Source organism: Cetorhinus maximus, chromosome 2, assembly GCF_964194155.1.
Source record: "Cetorhinus maximus chromosome 2, sCetMax3.hap1.1, whole genome shotgun sequence".
Lineage (NCBI taxonomy): Eukaryota > Metazoa > Chordata > Chondrichthyes > Lamniformes > Cetorhinidae > Cetorhinus > Cetorhinus maximus.
The window spans coordinates 87,144,663-87,160,006 of record NC_135880.1 but is presented as its reverse complement, the minus strand read 5'-3'; the positions used below and the strand labels follow the sequence as shown (position 1 = coordinate 87,160,006).

Genomic DNA, 15,344 nt, shown 5'->3' with positions numbered 1-15,344 from the left:
AAGGAAGGATGTAAATGCATTGGAGGCGGTTCAAAGGAGGTTTACTAAATTGATACCTGGAATGAATGGATTGTCTTCTAAGGAAAGGCTGGACAGACTGGACTTGTTTCCACTGAAGTTCAGAAGAGTGAGAGGTGATTTGATTGAAGTATACAAGATCCTGAATGGCCTTGACAAGGTGGAAGTCAAAATGGTGTTTCCTCTTGTGGGTGAGTCCAGAACTAGGGGACACTGTTTTAAAATTAAGGGTCGCCCTTTTAGGACAGAGATGAGGAGAATTTTTTTCTTTGAGGGTTGTACGACTTTGGAACTCTCTGCCTCAGAAGGTGGTGAAAGCAGGGCCACTGAATATTTTTACGGCAGAGGTAGATAGATTCTTGTTAGGCAAGGGAATCAAAGGTTATCGGGGTTAGATGGCCATGTAGAAATCGAAACAAGATGATCAGCCACGATCTTATTGAATGGTGGAGCCCAATGGTCTACTCCTGTTCCTATTTCTTATGTTATGTTCTTTACATCAGCATGTATTTATATAGCCACAGAAAAATCCAATAATAGCTCATGCCCGCAATTTCCTAACAAATTCCTCGTTGAAAGTATCTAAATTTTGGGGGAAAAAATTGATGAAATTTGAATTCACCTGAAGCGTCTAAATATAAGTTTTGTACTTAATTGTTATGATACAGATTGATTGACAGTCAATCTTAAAAAAAACTGGGGAGTTCAATTAAGCTGGTCACCTACAGCAAGCAGAAGTTAGAGGGAACATTGATTGAGGCCTTCATTCACTCACCAAGAACCACTGATTGAATGCTGTTTGCACTAATGCCAAAGTCAAATTCCAGGAACCAAAAGACAGCAATTGAGATTAGTACCGGAAAAAAAAACCTAATTGGGGCGCAACAATTGGAATATTCATACCTTTCATGACAATCTAATTATACAAGAAAAATATCCCTCAGGTGCCCTTTGAAACAAAATTGTGGAACAACTTTCAAATACCAAATATTGAAATAGACCAGCATTTGATTGCTACAAATAACAGCTTGATGTTTAATTTCAACAAATATGTGCTGAATCCAAGTTAGTATGATAGATTTTACTTCAATTTAGATTTATGAAAGGGTACATTAAAACTGGAAAATTTGGGGTTTTTGGTTCTGGCACCAAAATGTTTAGGAAACACTGGCCAGGCCTATTTACTGTTACATCATTTAAAATAACACATGCATCTATGAAGTTTTATTCATGTTATGTAAAGATTTATATTTTTATGGTACAATGGAGGAGAGAGGAGATGCAAAGGAAAACACTACAAAACATAAAACACCGAGGGCTGAATTTTCCAATCTGAAGACAAATACATTGGCGGACCGCAAAGTCAGTGATATTCCCATTGGGAGGCGGAGCAGATTTTCAAGCCCAATTTTCCACTTTTCAGCTCATTAATTATGCATCAGCGAGGAGCTCATCGAATCTCACGGCAGGGCAGGCAGCGATTCATCCACCCGGCCATTGCTTCCTGGGGTTGAAGGTCCTGGCGCCATATTTAAACGGCACCCACGCACACATTCACTCATTAGCAACAATGCATGTCTGCCAGTCACATCTGCATTACCATGGCAACCAAACAAAACAGACCCTCGGCTCCACAGTTCAGCAAGGCCTCCTTGAATATTCTCCTCCATGCCTTCCAAGCAAAGAGGGAGGCCCTCTTTATGGGATGTGAGCCGGAGGTCCACCCGTCGCCAGGGAGGTCAGTGCCCTTGGTACACAGAAAAAAGTACCACCCTGCTCTGCAAGAAAAGGATCAATGATCTGATGTGCTCTACCAGGGTAAGTGAATTTTCTCCTGACTCCACTCACTCTCAAAGGGCAGCAGGCAGTCTAAGGGTTAGAGTCCTCAGGGATGTCATACATAACCAGCAGATGGGATAGCAACAATACATGTCTGCCAGTCAGTTTAAGATCCCAATCTCATGCAAGATCCTGCACAAACAGCATCTTCAGCCCCTACTGGGGAGGGATCACAGACACAGCAGGTATGCATGCTTCTGAACTGCTCTTTCATCCACAGTGCTCACAGTCAATCCATCCGTCTTTATCCAGGACAAGTTCACCCATAAATCTGTGGGAGCGACCAAAGATCAGAGGGGGGACCCTGGAGCTTAGAATGCTCTCCTCCCATGAAGAGCAAATGGTAGAGCTTGCAGGAGAGGGCAGAGATCATTCCTGCACAGAAGGAGAGATCAGATTCCCCTAAGAGGCCTGTGGGTCTCCATGCAGTGTATATTGACAACATGTGGCCAACGACTGTGACCTATAGAGTAGGTGCCTTTTCAGTCAATCACTAATTATCTCTTCTCTCTATTCCATCTACCAGAAAAAAAGGCAGAGGAAGAGCTTCAGCAAGTGCCTCAGTCCCAGCCCCTAGGCTACCTCAGATGAGGATGCGATCAGTCACTGCATTCACCCGCACACTCCATCAGCGCAGATACACACACCTAGCAGTGGCTAGGTGAGGGGGATGGGGGGGTGCGGGTGGTGTATGGGGCACCTCGATCTCCCACCAGGTGCCCCTTTTCCTCAAAGAGACAGGGAGGGATCCTTGGGCACTCAAAGGGAGGAGTGCCAGCCAGATACTCCAGGGGCATCCACCCAGGAGTGTCCAAGGGTGTTCCGTCACTTCACATCCCCTGTGCCTGTGAGCCCATCAACTCCAGCAGGTCAGGCCCAGGTGGGTGCACCTGCTCCAAAACAGGAGGCCTTTAGCAGACCAGGGTCCTCGATGCCTTGGGACTCCAGAGGATGTCCGCCAAAGTCATCTCAGATGACAGGACATAGCAGTCAGCAGGCTGCTTCTACCTCTGCTGTGGATGCCGGGGCTGCACCCAGATGTAGGGTAAGGAAAATTAAGAAGTTTTGAATGTACAATGGTGGCATGGGTGTTCATTCACTGCATATAATCTGCACTATTGGAAATATATCGCACATTTATCCCTCTCCAGGTCTCCATTATTGAATGGCTGATCGATGTGATGCAAGTTCCCATGTTCATTCAAGGGTATGAAATGAAACTGCACCCACCCCACCCCCACCCCCACCACCAATTATCTTCCACCTTGTCCCTCAGTTCCATGAACTCTCACTCAATCTCATCACAATCACCTTTGTTCATGTCACTGATGTGGAACTGATGACACTTCATAAATGCAAATGACGGCTGGGCAATGCACATGTAAACCCTTACATCTGAGGCTGACATTACATGACCCCCTGAGAACTGTTCAGTTGGTGATTATCCGGATGCTGCTGCACTGAAGCCTGTTCTTTGTGGGTATTATAAGTGCTTATTCATGTCCAACATTGGAGTCTTTTACCCAAGTGCACCACTTTGCAATGGCCTTATTTTATGACTGTGAGCTTTTGATAAAAGTATTATTCATTGTTGAACACCATAGCCTTTCATGCTTCCCAGCAGCATTATTTCATCTCTGCTTTTAAGATTTTATTAGTTCCCATTTTCCCCATGCGCGACATGAATGATGGAAGTTGGTTCCACTTAGTGACATTTGAAATGTCTGCTAGATGGGAATGAATGTGTGATCATAGAATCTCACAGTGCAGAAGAGGCCCTTCGGCTCATCAAGTCTGCACCGACATGTGAGAAACACCTGGCCTACCTACCTAATCCCATTTACCAGCACTTGGCCCATAGCCTTGAATGTTATGATGTGCCAAGTGCTCATCCAGGTACTTTTTAAAGGATGTGAGGCAACCCGCCTCCACCACTCTCCCAGGCAGCGCATTCCAGACTGTCACCACCCTCTGGGTAAAAAAGCTTTTCCTCACATCCCCCCTAAACCTCCTGCCCCTCACCTTGACCTTGTGTTCTCTCATGACTGACCCTTCAACTAAGGGGAACAGCTGCTCCCTATCCACCCTGTCCATGCCCCTCATAATCTTATACACCTCGATCAGGTCGGCCCTCAGGTCGCCCCTCAGTCTTCTCTGCTCCAACGAAAACAACCCAAGTCTATCCAACCTCTCTTCATAACTTAAATGTTTCATCCCAGGCAACATCCTGATGAATCTCCTCTGCACCCCCTCCAGTGCAATCACATCCTTCCTATAATGTGGCGACCAGAACTGCACAAAGTGCTCCAGCTGTGGCCTCACCAAGGTTCTATACAGCTCCAACATGATTTCCCTACTTTTGTAATTTATGCCTCGATTGATAAAGGCAAGTGTCCCAAATGCCTTTTTCACCACCCCACTAACATGCCCCTCCACCTTCAGAGATCTATGGACACACACGCCAAGGTCCCTTTGTTCCTCAGAACTTCCTAGTGTCATGCTGTTCATTGAATACTTCCTTGTCAAATTACTCCTTCCAAAGTGTATCACCTCACTTTTCAGGGTTAAATTCCATCTGCACTTGTCAGAGATGTGTGCTCATCCTGATGAAGCTGTCCATTTACCTGTGAGGGTCTTGCTTTGCTCCTGAATGACTGTCTAACGTTGCTTGAGGAATCCTTCTGCAAGGTCACAGAATACCAATCAGTATGAAATTCATTACATGACTGTGCAATCAGTGACTTAGTGGTCATAGCAAGAATTGACCTTTGAGAGACGGACAATGTCAAGGGCTATAATGGTGTGAAAGCGCTGTTCGGCACATCTCCCAAGTGCTCATCAGTATCTATGAGTTAACATTGACTGCTGTGTCAAAACTGACTGGGCCACGCCTTTCCCAGATGCCAAGGCAATGAGAATGCAAACTTGGCAGGCATCCGTCCAATGCAGAGTAACGGGTGTTTGTCAGTAATCACATAATGGTCCTGTTGAACTAATCGGAGCACAATGCTAACATAGCTCACAGCTCTGCATCCATCATGTGACAAATCACTGCGTCCTGATGTCCAATGGCATCTTGGGCTCAGTATCAAGATGCGGCCTCTGCACTGATCATGCACGAGAGCTGGTGTTTGGAGAAATGGTGCTGTCCTGATGAAGCTCTGTCTTCAGGCAGTCAAACACTAACCATTGATGAGTGTTTTTCCTTTTAGAGCTGCCTTGCTAAGCTACTGGCGTAAGTGCATCCATGTGTGCAATAGCGTTTCTACCACTTGAAGGATGCCATGGCCACTGATTTGTTTGCGCCATGGTTGAAAGGACTGCACTATGTGTAGTTGCTTAAGGATGTGCACTAGTGCACTGCTTATCCCATTCCACAGTTGCCACATGGTATCTAGGCTGCTGCGCCTTTCAAGAATGACTCCATCGTTAGGGTTGAAGGTGACTTATGATTCCTCCATCATCATTGTGAGATTGATGACCTTTTCTGTGATGTTGAAGATGACAATGAAGGTCTTGCTGTTTCCCCTGCATTGAAGCATGAAGAGAACTGTGCTTGTAACAACTTGTCTTCGCCTTATTTCTCCTAGATTATTGTAGCAATTAAGGTTATCACGGACACATCTTCCACATCAAGTCCATGCAATGGCACCCTCATGTGGCTCATCTGAATCCTCACCCTCTTCAAATTCATCCTCTTCAATGTCCTCCTCATCTGAGGAAATGTGTAGTTCCTCCATGTCTCCCTGTGGCAACCTATCCTCCCTTTGCAGCACGAGGTTGTGCAGGGCGCAGCGAATAATGATAATGCGGGACAGCCTCTCCGGTGAGTATTAGGGAGCCCCACCTGATCAGGCTAAGCATCTGATACACATCTTTAGGAGGCCAATAGTCTGCTCTATTAAAAACCTTGTGGCTGAAGGTTCAGCGTTGTATCTCTCCTCAGATGCACTCTGTGGGTGACAAACAGGTGTCATTTGCCATGTCTTTAGGGGGCAACCCTGATCACTGAGGAGCAAATCCTCTAAGCGCCGAGGGTCTCAAAGACCTGTAGCACCTGTGAATGACTCAAGATGTAGGAGTTGTGAGATCTCCCTGGATATCGAGCAAAAAATATTCATGATCATATTAATTGGATGTTCAGAGAGCAAAATTCTTTTCTATTAATGTATTTCACAGGCTGCTGCCAGGGAGCTCTGAAGGCCGCATGCATGCAGTCAATGGCACCCTACACTTGTGGAATCCCTGAGATTGCAGCAAATCCCACAGCCCTTGCAGCCTGGCTTGTCTCATCCATGCAGGACTGCATGTAATGGTGAGCTTTATGGAATAGGGCATCGATCACCTCATGCACTCATGTATCGCCGATTGTAAGATTCTGCAAAGATCTTCCAGTAGATTCTGGAAGGGTACCCTGACAAAAAAAGTTGAGTGCAGCAATAAGCTTAAGAGCAACCTGCATTGGATGCCCTCCAAGTCTGAGCAGCACGAGTTCCGCACGGAGAGTATGGCAAGTATGAGCTACCACATCCCTAGGCAAGCAAAGGCATCTGCAGCACCATCTTTCGTTCATCTCCATATATGAGCTGCGTCTTCTGTAGACCCTTGGTCGCACCAAACATCTTCATGGATTTGGTCCTTCCTCATCAGCATCTGGGTTTTCCTGCTGGCTCTTGTTCCTCAGGACAACAGTCTTCCCTGAGCTGTGCTAAATGGTGACAGGCCCTTCTCCTCATTTATATCAAAGCTATGAAGAAGGCAACGTTGCCTGTAGCCTGCATTCTCAATTCCTCCTTGTTTCTGTGAATGGATACAACTGTGCAATCGCTGTTAGTTTCCGTTGATTTGTCTTTCCCCATATAAAGGCAGCTATGCATTCTTCAGCCCTTGACTGAGCTTTGTCTTTGCCTTGGTCTGCATTTGACATACCAAGGCCACCTCTTGCAGGATGATATCATCCTGGAGGACAACAGGTACATAAGAACATAAGGAATAGGAAAAGGAGTAGGCCATTCAGCCCTTCAAGCCTGCTCCACCATTCAATGAGATCATGGCTGATTTCTACTTCAACACAATTTTCCTGCACTATCCCCATATCCCTTGTTGTTTTTAATATCTAAAAATCCATCAATCTCTGTCTTGAACATACTCAATGACTGACCCTCACAGCCCTCTGGGGCAGTGAATTCCAAAGATTCACCACCCTCTGAGTGAAGAAATTCCTCCTCATCCCAGTCATAAATGGCCTGCTCCTTATTCTGAGACTGTGTACCCTGATTCTAGACCTCCCCCCGAGGCAAGGGAAACATCCTACCTGTACTTACTCTGTCAAGCCCTATAAGGACTTTGTATGTTTGAATGAGATCACCTCTCATTCTTCTAAACTCCAGACAATAAGCACCCAGTCTATTTAATCTTTCCTCGTATGACAATCCCTCCATCCCAGGAATTAATTTAGTGAACCTTCACTGCACTCCCACTATGACAAGTGGCTGATCTGTCCCCTGAGACGTGAATGTGCATTCAGAATAAGGGTGTTCATAAGGGTCAAAAGACCCAAGTCCTAGGAGCCACAGTCAGGCTTGTGTTGGCTGGCCTCCAATGGCCTTTAGAACAATTATGGATACCCAGTCCTTGCACTTGTATCCTGACTGCATGATGCCTTAAATGCCATGACCAGTGCACTGGGAAGATGGAAGCTTGTAGGGCCCATGCTGCCTCTGCACAGAAGACATGGTCACTGATTCTTGGAGCCTGCATCGATTTGGACAAGCTTTTGTAAGGATCAGATGCCAATTAAGGCCATATGCACCACAGCATCTAAACTTCATGGTTGGCATCTGAATGCGCACCATTAGAAAAGGAGCCAAGCTCATTCATTATGCATGAGACCCTCGAGTCCAGCACTCAGCTGAGCCATGCTCTCCATGGTTTGAGCAAAACAGGTGCCCCTTCACTCAGCCAAGATTTACAGTGCTGAACACCTCCAGCATGCCTTTGAGGCCCCTCTCATATTGACTTTTTCAAGCTTGTTTTTCCAACTGTGTCATTGATCAGAGTGCAAACATGGTGCTCATCACATTTGTAAATGCATCCAGCTTTCATCTTCCTCATCACCCACCAAGTTCCTCCCATCCTCCTCCATAGTTACCACCTCCTAATTCCCATTCCTCCTGTCACTATCCAATCTCTCCCAGCTACCCTTGAACTCAACATTCCTGTCCTCCCACCGAACCCTTTAATGTTGATGCCCCCAAGCACTTTGCCGACATGACCCAGCCCCTTCTAGAGGTCACATGCATTCGGATATTCCAGGACCACCCCCTTCCCCGATCACCCTCACCCCATGAAACCATTCAATATCCCCCTATGACTTTTCAGCTACCGATATTCAGGATAGATGCCATCCCTGGCCGTTACTGTGCTATCTGCCTCACAGTAACATGCCTCCAATCCCCAGGACTAAATACCTTAGGTGACTGATCATGCCCTGCGCACCATGCTGTGTCATAGAGTCATAGAGGTCTACAACACAGAAAAAGGCCCTTCGGCCCATCGAGTCTGCGCCGGTCAAACAAGTACCTAACCATTCTAATCCCATTTTCCAGCACTTGGCTCATAGCCTTGTATGCCAGGGCATTGTAAATGCACATTCAAATACTTCTTAAATGTTATGAGGGTTTCTGCCTCTACCACCCTTTCAGGCAGTGAGTTCCAGATTCCCACCACCCTCAGGGTGAAAAAATTATTCCTCACATCCCCTCGAAACTTCCTGCCCTTTACCTTAAATCTATGCACCCTGGTTATTGATCCCTCCTCCAACAGGGGAAAAGTTTCTTCCTGTCTACCCTATCTATGCCCCTCATAATTTTATACACCTAATTATGAGAGGCATATGAGGGGCCATCACTGCCCCCCCAGTGGGGCCTTCCCCCACCCAAGACTGGGACCAAGACATGCATACCATGCATGGCCCTCTAAAATGGCAAAAACAGCCAATTCGGAATGCCCTGACAGCATGGCCTCAGCCCCAGGACAGTCTGTTCAAAATGTACCTGACAGTGTGGCCTCAGCCACAGGACAGTCTCTAACTTCTCCTTGGACAGTCTTATAACTCTTGCCCCACACCACTCTGCTCCTTGACCCCACCCACCTCCCATGTCCTGTCTCCGTCTTCACCCTTCCATCCCCACGATATTGCCTCCCGTGCCCAGCCTTGGAGCAGCTTCAGATACAGGCACCCAAAATCTCTCAGCAATGCTATTAAAGTTAGACGAAAACGTTGATGAAATGAAGCTCACCAAGTGCACACCACTTATCACACTGTCAGGAAACAGAGCATTCTAATTATCCACTGGCGGGACATTTCATTTGGAGGGGGAACATGGTTCTGGTGAGTTGGCCTTTTAATGAGCATTCATGGGATGGGAATGAATGGTGGTTCTCAACATTGACCAGCAGGAAACTCAACCCACCTTGACCCGCCATCAAAGTCGGGAGAACACAATTCCAAACTAATTTCCTGCAGGTGGGAAACTGACTTCCATCATGCCAAATTTTGTGCCCCCACCCGCCACAATTCCCGCCACTGGCGGGAGTGGAAAATTCCACCCTAAGAAACTTAAATTGCACCATGGAAGGCTAATAAATGGAACATTCTGAACCTAAGATAAGAAATAAAAACAGTAGAGATGGTCATTCTCTACCATTGAGCACAATCATGGTTGATCTTCTACCCACATATCGACTACATTAACACCTCCACTAAAATATTATGTAGAGGAATTTCAAAACATGATTCACTAATGTTCATCAGGGAAGAAATCTGCTACCTTGACCTGGCCTAGCCTTCATGTGACTCCAGAATCACAGAAATGATTCTTCACTGCCCTCTGAAATGACCTAGCAAATCACTCAGTTATATCAAACCGCTACAGAAAAAGATCTCTGCGGCCTTACCTACATTACATGGACTATAGCAGTTCAAGAAAGCGGCTAACCACCTTCTCAAGGGCAATCAGGGAAGGGCAATAAATGCTGGCCTTGACAACGACACTCGCCTTCCAAGAATGAATAAAAAGCCAATGAAATACTTTTGAAATGTAGACATCGTTGTAATGTAGGAAACATGGCAGGCAATTTGTGCAAAGCAACATCCCACAAACGAAATGTCATAATGATCAGATAATACGTTGATTAAGGGACAAAAATCAGCTCTGACCCTTCAAAGAACAAAAGAACAACGAAAAGTACAGCACAGGAACAGGCCCTTCGGCCCTCCAAGCCTGCGCCGATCATATTGCCCGTCAACTAAAACATTTTGCACTTCTGGGGTCCGTATCCCTCTATTCCCATCCTATTCATGTATTTGTCAAGCTGCCTCTTAAACACCACTATCGTACCTGCTTCCACCACCTCCTCTGGCAGCGAATTCCAGACACTCACTACCCTCTGCGTAAAAAACTTGCCCCGCACATCTCCTCTATAGTTTTCTCCTCTCACCTTAAATCTATGTCCCCTAGTAATTGACTCTTTCACCCTGGGAAAAAGATTCTGGCTATCTACTCTGTTCATGCCACTCATAATTTTGTAAACTTCTATCAAGTCGCCCCTCAATCTCCGTCACTCTAGTGAGAACAATCCGAGTTGCTCCAACCTCTCCTCATAGCTAATAACCTCCAGACCAGGCAGCATCCTGGTAAACCTCCTCTCCAACGCCTCCATATCCTTCTGCTAACCAAGGTTCTACACAGCTGCAGCATGACTTCCCAGCTTTTATAATCAATACCCCTGCCAGTGAAGGCAAGCATGCCATATGCCTTCCTGACTTCCTTATCTATCTGCGTTGCCACTTTCAGTGACCTGTGGACCTGTACACCCAGATCCCTCTGCCTGTCAATGCACTTAAGGGTTCTGCCATTTACTGTATAATTCCTGCCTGTATTAGACCTTCCAAAATGCATTACCTCGCATTTGTCCGGATTAAACTCCATCTGCCATTTCTCCACCCAAGTCTCCAACCGATCTATATCCCGTTGTATTCTTTGACAATCCTCTTCACTATCTGCAACTCCTCCAACCTTAGTGTCATCTGCAAACTTACTAATTAGCCCACTTCGGTGAACTCCACTTCGAAAAAGTGCCATGGGATTTTTCAAGTGATCAAATAGGAGGCACTAAAGCAGCTAAAACAGTTTAAACCACTTTAAATTAGTTTTACATTTCAGTATTTTAGCTGCAGAAGTTATATAAAAACTGAAAAGCTAACATGTTTTATTAATAGTACTTCATTGGCTATAAAAAACTTCAGGTTGTCCTGAGGTCATAAAAGGCAAGTAAATATAAATGCAAGCTCTCTCTATTTCTCCAAAGGTTTGCTCTTTTAAATACAATCTCATTCCTGGGCAGAATTTGGATCTTGGGTCAGGACCCCAACGTTGAGGTTGGATGGGATCCTGACCCCGCACTGTGTCAGGAGCAGTCACCCAACATTGATTTTCCCTGAAATGGCCAATTAGTGGCTAGAGGGCACCTTTGGTATCCAATTAAGAATGGTAGACGGGCTTCCAAAGCTAGAAGGTCAAAAGAGGTCCTCCAGCGAGGGGGCGGGGAAGAGAGAGAGAGAGAGAGAGAGAGAGAGAAGGAGGGGGAGAGAGAGAGAGAGAGAGACAGCCTCCATCTTGAGTCATCCTCTTAGCACTTTTGAAGTAAAAAAAAACCCAGAGCTGCCAGGCCATCATTGTGGAGAGGGAATCAGGTAGCTACCATCTACGGCCTTAATTGGCTTTTTAATGAGCTTAACCAGCTATCTGCCACTTGCAGGCAGCTAGCCATTTCATCCTCGACCTGGCCTTCTGCAAATCCTTCCAATTTAAATTTTACTGCTGCCTGCCCAGTTTCAAACCTTGGGAAACCTGACTGCAAAAGGGAGGCAGGAGCTGCCAGTTCCAGAAGGCAACTGGCACTTTTATAATTAGGAGGAGCAGGAGTGCTTCCTCCCTATCCCTTAAGCAAAGTCTTTGGTTTCCCATCCACTGACCACGGTCAACTTCTTCCCTGTTCAAAATCTCTCCGCTCTCCCCCAAGCCCGTTCTGCAGCCTTCCTCGTGATTCACTCCTGATTTCCCGGGACTATCCACAAGGGTTTCCAACTGCAGCCATTGGATTTCTCTCCCTGCAGCCAGATGAACCTCCTTGGCAGATTTCTCCTGCATTGCCATACTTTCCCCTTGCATCCTCACCAATTCTCTGCAAACATCAAATAAAAAAGTAACACTTCAAATACCAACTTTTTAGCTTTCAGTTGAGCGATGTTTCTTGTCAGTTTCCGGATGATTAAAATTCTTGCTTTTTTAACATCTTTTCTCAATTTAACAACCTAGAAATGAAAAAAGATGATTTGGTTAATATCTTCAAACTTCTCCAAGCAATTATAAAACTGAAGAATGCAAACTTGTCTGATTTTTTTCTTTCTGTCTGAACATTCACAATAGCTATTAAATGCAAGAGTTTATACTTTAGTATCAAATAGAATTTTACCAGGCTAAATTCCAAGAACCTTTCTAATGGCTAAAAAGAAACAGGCTTTGTAGGCATAAGCATGCCTATCCAGTTATGTTTTAATGTTATTCTTGGATCTTCTATTTCAAAATGCAGAGCACAAGTTCAAAAGTTAATAAAATTATTTAGTACACATACATTTCTTAAAGTTACTATCAAATAAAGAATTAGAAATTCTAACTTTGCTGTAAAGTTTCAAACATCACGTGGGACTTCAATCAGATAAGTTGCTGAATCCTTATGAAATAAATTAAAATCCTAGGATGTTTTAGAATAACTGATCCAATCTACAGAAATGCCACTCATATGAAAGGACATTAAGTAAATAAAGGAACTTAATTTAGTTCACACCACTAGACATCAGTTATAATTCAGTGAATGCTTTTTGCTGCTAAGCCTTTACACCATCATTGGTGCCAGTCTCTCCACCTTTAAAATCCATCTTCGGGCTCATTTCTAACATCAAGCACTTGTTTACCTCTCCTAATTTCTTCCTTCCTGTTTAGATGTCAGTTTTCTTATGTCTAACTGTGAAGCAGCTTGGGACATTTCTTTATATTAAAAGCACTATATAATTACAAGTTGTCTTCACAGTAAATTGTTCTTTACATTTTGAATATACAGCACATCAGAGTAATGCAAACACCTATGCCTGTAAATATCTGAAGCCCATATATTTATTACCCTATATCATGTTTCATCCACACAATAGTAAAATACATGATTGATTAGAACCTTGAAGTTCTGTATTGGGAATATTTGTTGTACTGAACATTGTAGACACCTGTTTTGCACAGCCCAATTTAAACTCATCCAATATACAGATAATATATATCAATTAATCACATTGGCTAAACCATCTTTATCTTGTGTCTAGTGTCTTGAGTGGCAATCTATGTACTTTAGTTTCCTTCTCAGCTAAAAATTTAGCAACACCTGTTCACTCAAAAACCTAGCATTACAGACACTATGGGCGGGTCCAGGAAATATGGTGAGCCGTTCAAAACTCCATTGGCTTCAGGGGAACCAGAAGATCCCACCAGCAAGAGGGGCTGTAAAATTCTGCCCACCATGTGTCTATTCAGAGCAATTAGACTTTGTGACCAATAGATACTACAGTGGGTATTTCATGTCATTGGTAGGGACAGGCCAACTGAAAACAGCGCTACCGCTGAAAGAGAAAATTACATTTTATATTACATGGTGGAATACTTGTGTTCTTATAAAAGCAGCATTTCTTTCAACTTCACAAGAGCAAAGTGATGGGAAATCTACACTTATATTTATGGTCACGTGACTACTAGGCCAACATTTTAAAACTATTTGCACCAAAATTTTTAATATGAAAATGGTCATACTTTAAAGTTGAAAAGGAATTACACTTAAGCTTTTGGTATTAGTAATCTTCAAGTTACAATATGTTGCTTCAATCTTAGCAAAGTAGCCAACAACAAAAGGATGCAAAAAGTTGAGCAATTCAGGATTTCCTTATGTTACACTTCTGAGGTTCTATCCAATTCTATCCTTCAAGTATGCAAACTGTGTTGGGTAAGATATGAAGCCACAATATATTATCCAACAAAGCAATTTCTGTGTGGGAAATTGAAAAAAATTCAACTAGCCATTTAATGCAGCGTAAAGGTGCCACTGACCCCCACCACATAACTGCCCAACTACAGTCTATTTCTACATAGTGCTACAGACTCAGGCCGGAATATGGGGAGGTTTTCTATCACCCATAGTTTCAACCACTTCTTTCAAATCTTTGAATCCTAATCTCTGCCATTTGAAAGCAGGGCTGATTATCAGATGCTACCACTCAGTTGAAGAGATCCGTCCAAATTGACAGGGGATATAATTAGTCCCTCCCAACAGAGCAAGCAAGCCAAGAATCAACTGTGTCAAATATGATCATTATTGTCTCAGTCCGTGAGAATCGCTGGAATGGAATGGATTGCATAGAGGAAGGTTGCCTGCCAATGAATAGAGTGAGAATATTGGAATTACTGTCCCGAACTCCGGATGCTTAGCAGAGAAACATTTCACTCTGCATTCCCTATGATTAGACAGTAATCTAAACCTAAGCTGTCATCTGCAAGAAGATCACATCGTCAACTTAAAATTGAAGGGTGCAAGTGAAAGTCAGAGAAACAAGGAGAAAGAGAAAAATGAGAAAGAAAGGGAACAGTTATACTAAAACTGCAAGCTACAAGTAAGCTGAGTGGGGGATGGGGTCAGGAGCAGGTGACATTTTACATAGCATTGATCCCATCGTCATATGAATGGAAGGTACTGTCCAAATTCACTGTTGACCACCCATCCCAATGTGACATCAGGCCATAGGTAAAAAAGTTAAGCAACAAATATTTGCTTTCAAACTAGTTTTAGCTAGTTCTATAAATCCTAACGTAGGAAGCAGGGGTGACTATCCGCTTTCTTATTCAATCTTGCATCTAAATGGTAGCCTTTCACATGCTCACACCATTCTATAACAGTTTAAGAGTTAATGAAATACTTAGAAGTGTAGCTATTGTTCCTATGTATGTGAAAGTGGCAACCAAATGGTGCACAGAGAAACTTCAGAAACAGTAAGTTATAATGACTGATTAGCCCATTTGTTTTTAGTGGTATTGTTTGGAGGAGGAACACTAGCCAAGGCAATTTCTTTTTCTTTAAAAAAAAAGGATCTTTTATTTTCACTTGAAAACATACAAATAAGGTTTCAGTTTAACATCTCACCCAAATGACAGCACTGAAACGTTAGCTTAGATTATGTGCTCAAATCCATAGTGGACTTTACACCCACAATCTTCTGATTCACATGGAGGAGTACAAACGACTCAACTAAACTGAGTTGCCCTTTATTAAAAAGTGTTTCACTGTACAACATACAACATCATGGGGTAACTTGGTTATCTATATTTCAC

At 43.9% G+C, this 15,344-nt stretch overlaps 1 protein-coding gene across 2 annotated transcripts in view; it reads right to left on the bottom strand.

The window, feature by feature from the left end:
* Positions 1-15,344, bottom strand: part of srfbp1 (serum response factor binding protein 1) — a 276,667-nt gene that overhangs the window by 187,680 nt on the left and 73,643 nt on the right. For both annotated transcript variants that reach the window (XM_078566697.1, XM_078566690.1), the window contains exon 2: positions 12,147-12,235. In XM_078566697.1, the coding sequence (XP_078422823.1) occupies positions 12,147-12,235 (89 nt within the window). The remainder of the gene's footprint in view (positions 1-12,146; positions 12,236-15,344) is intronic.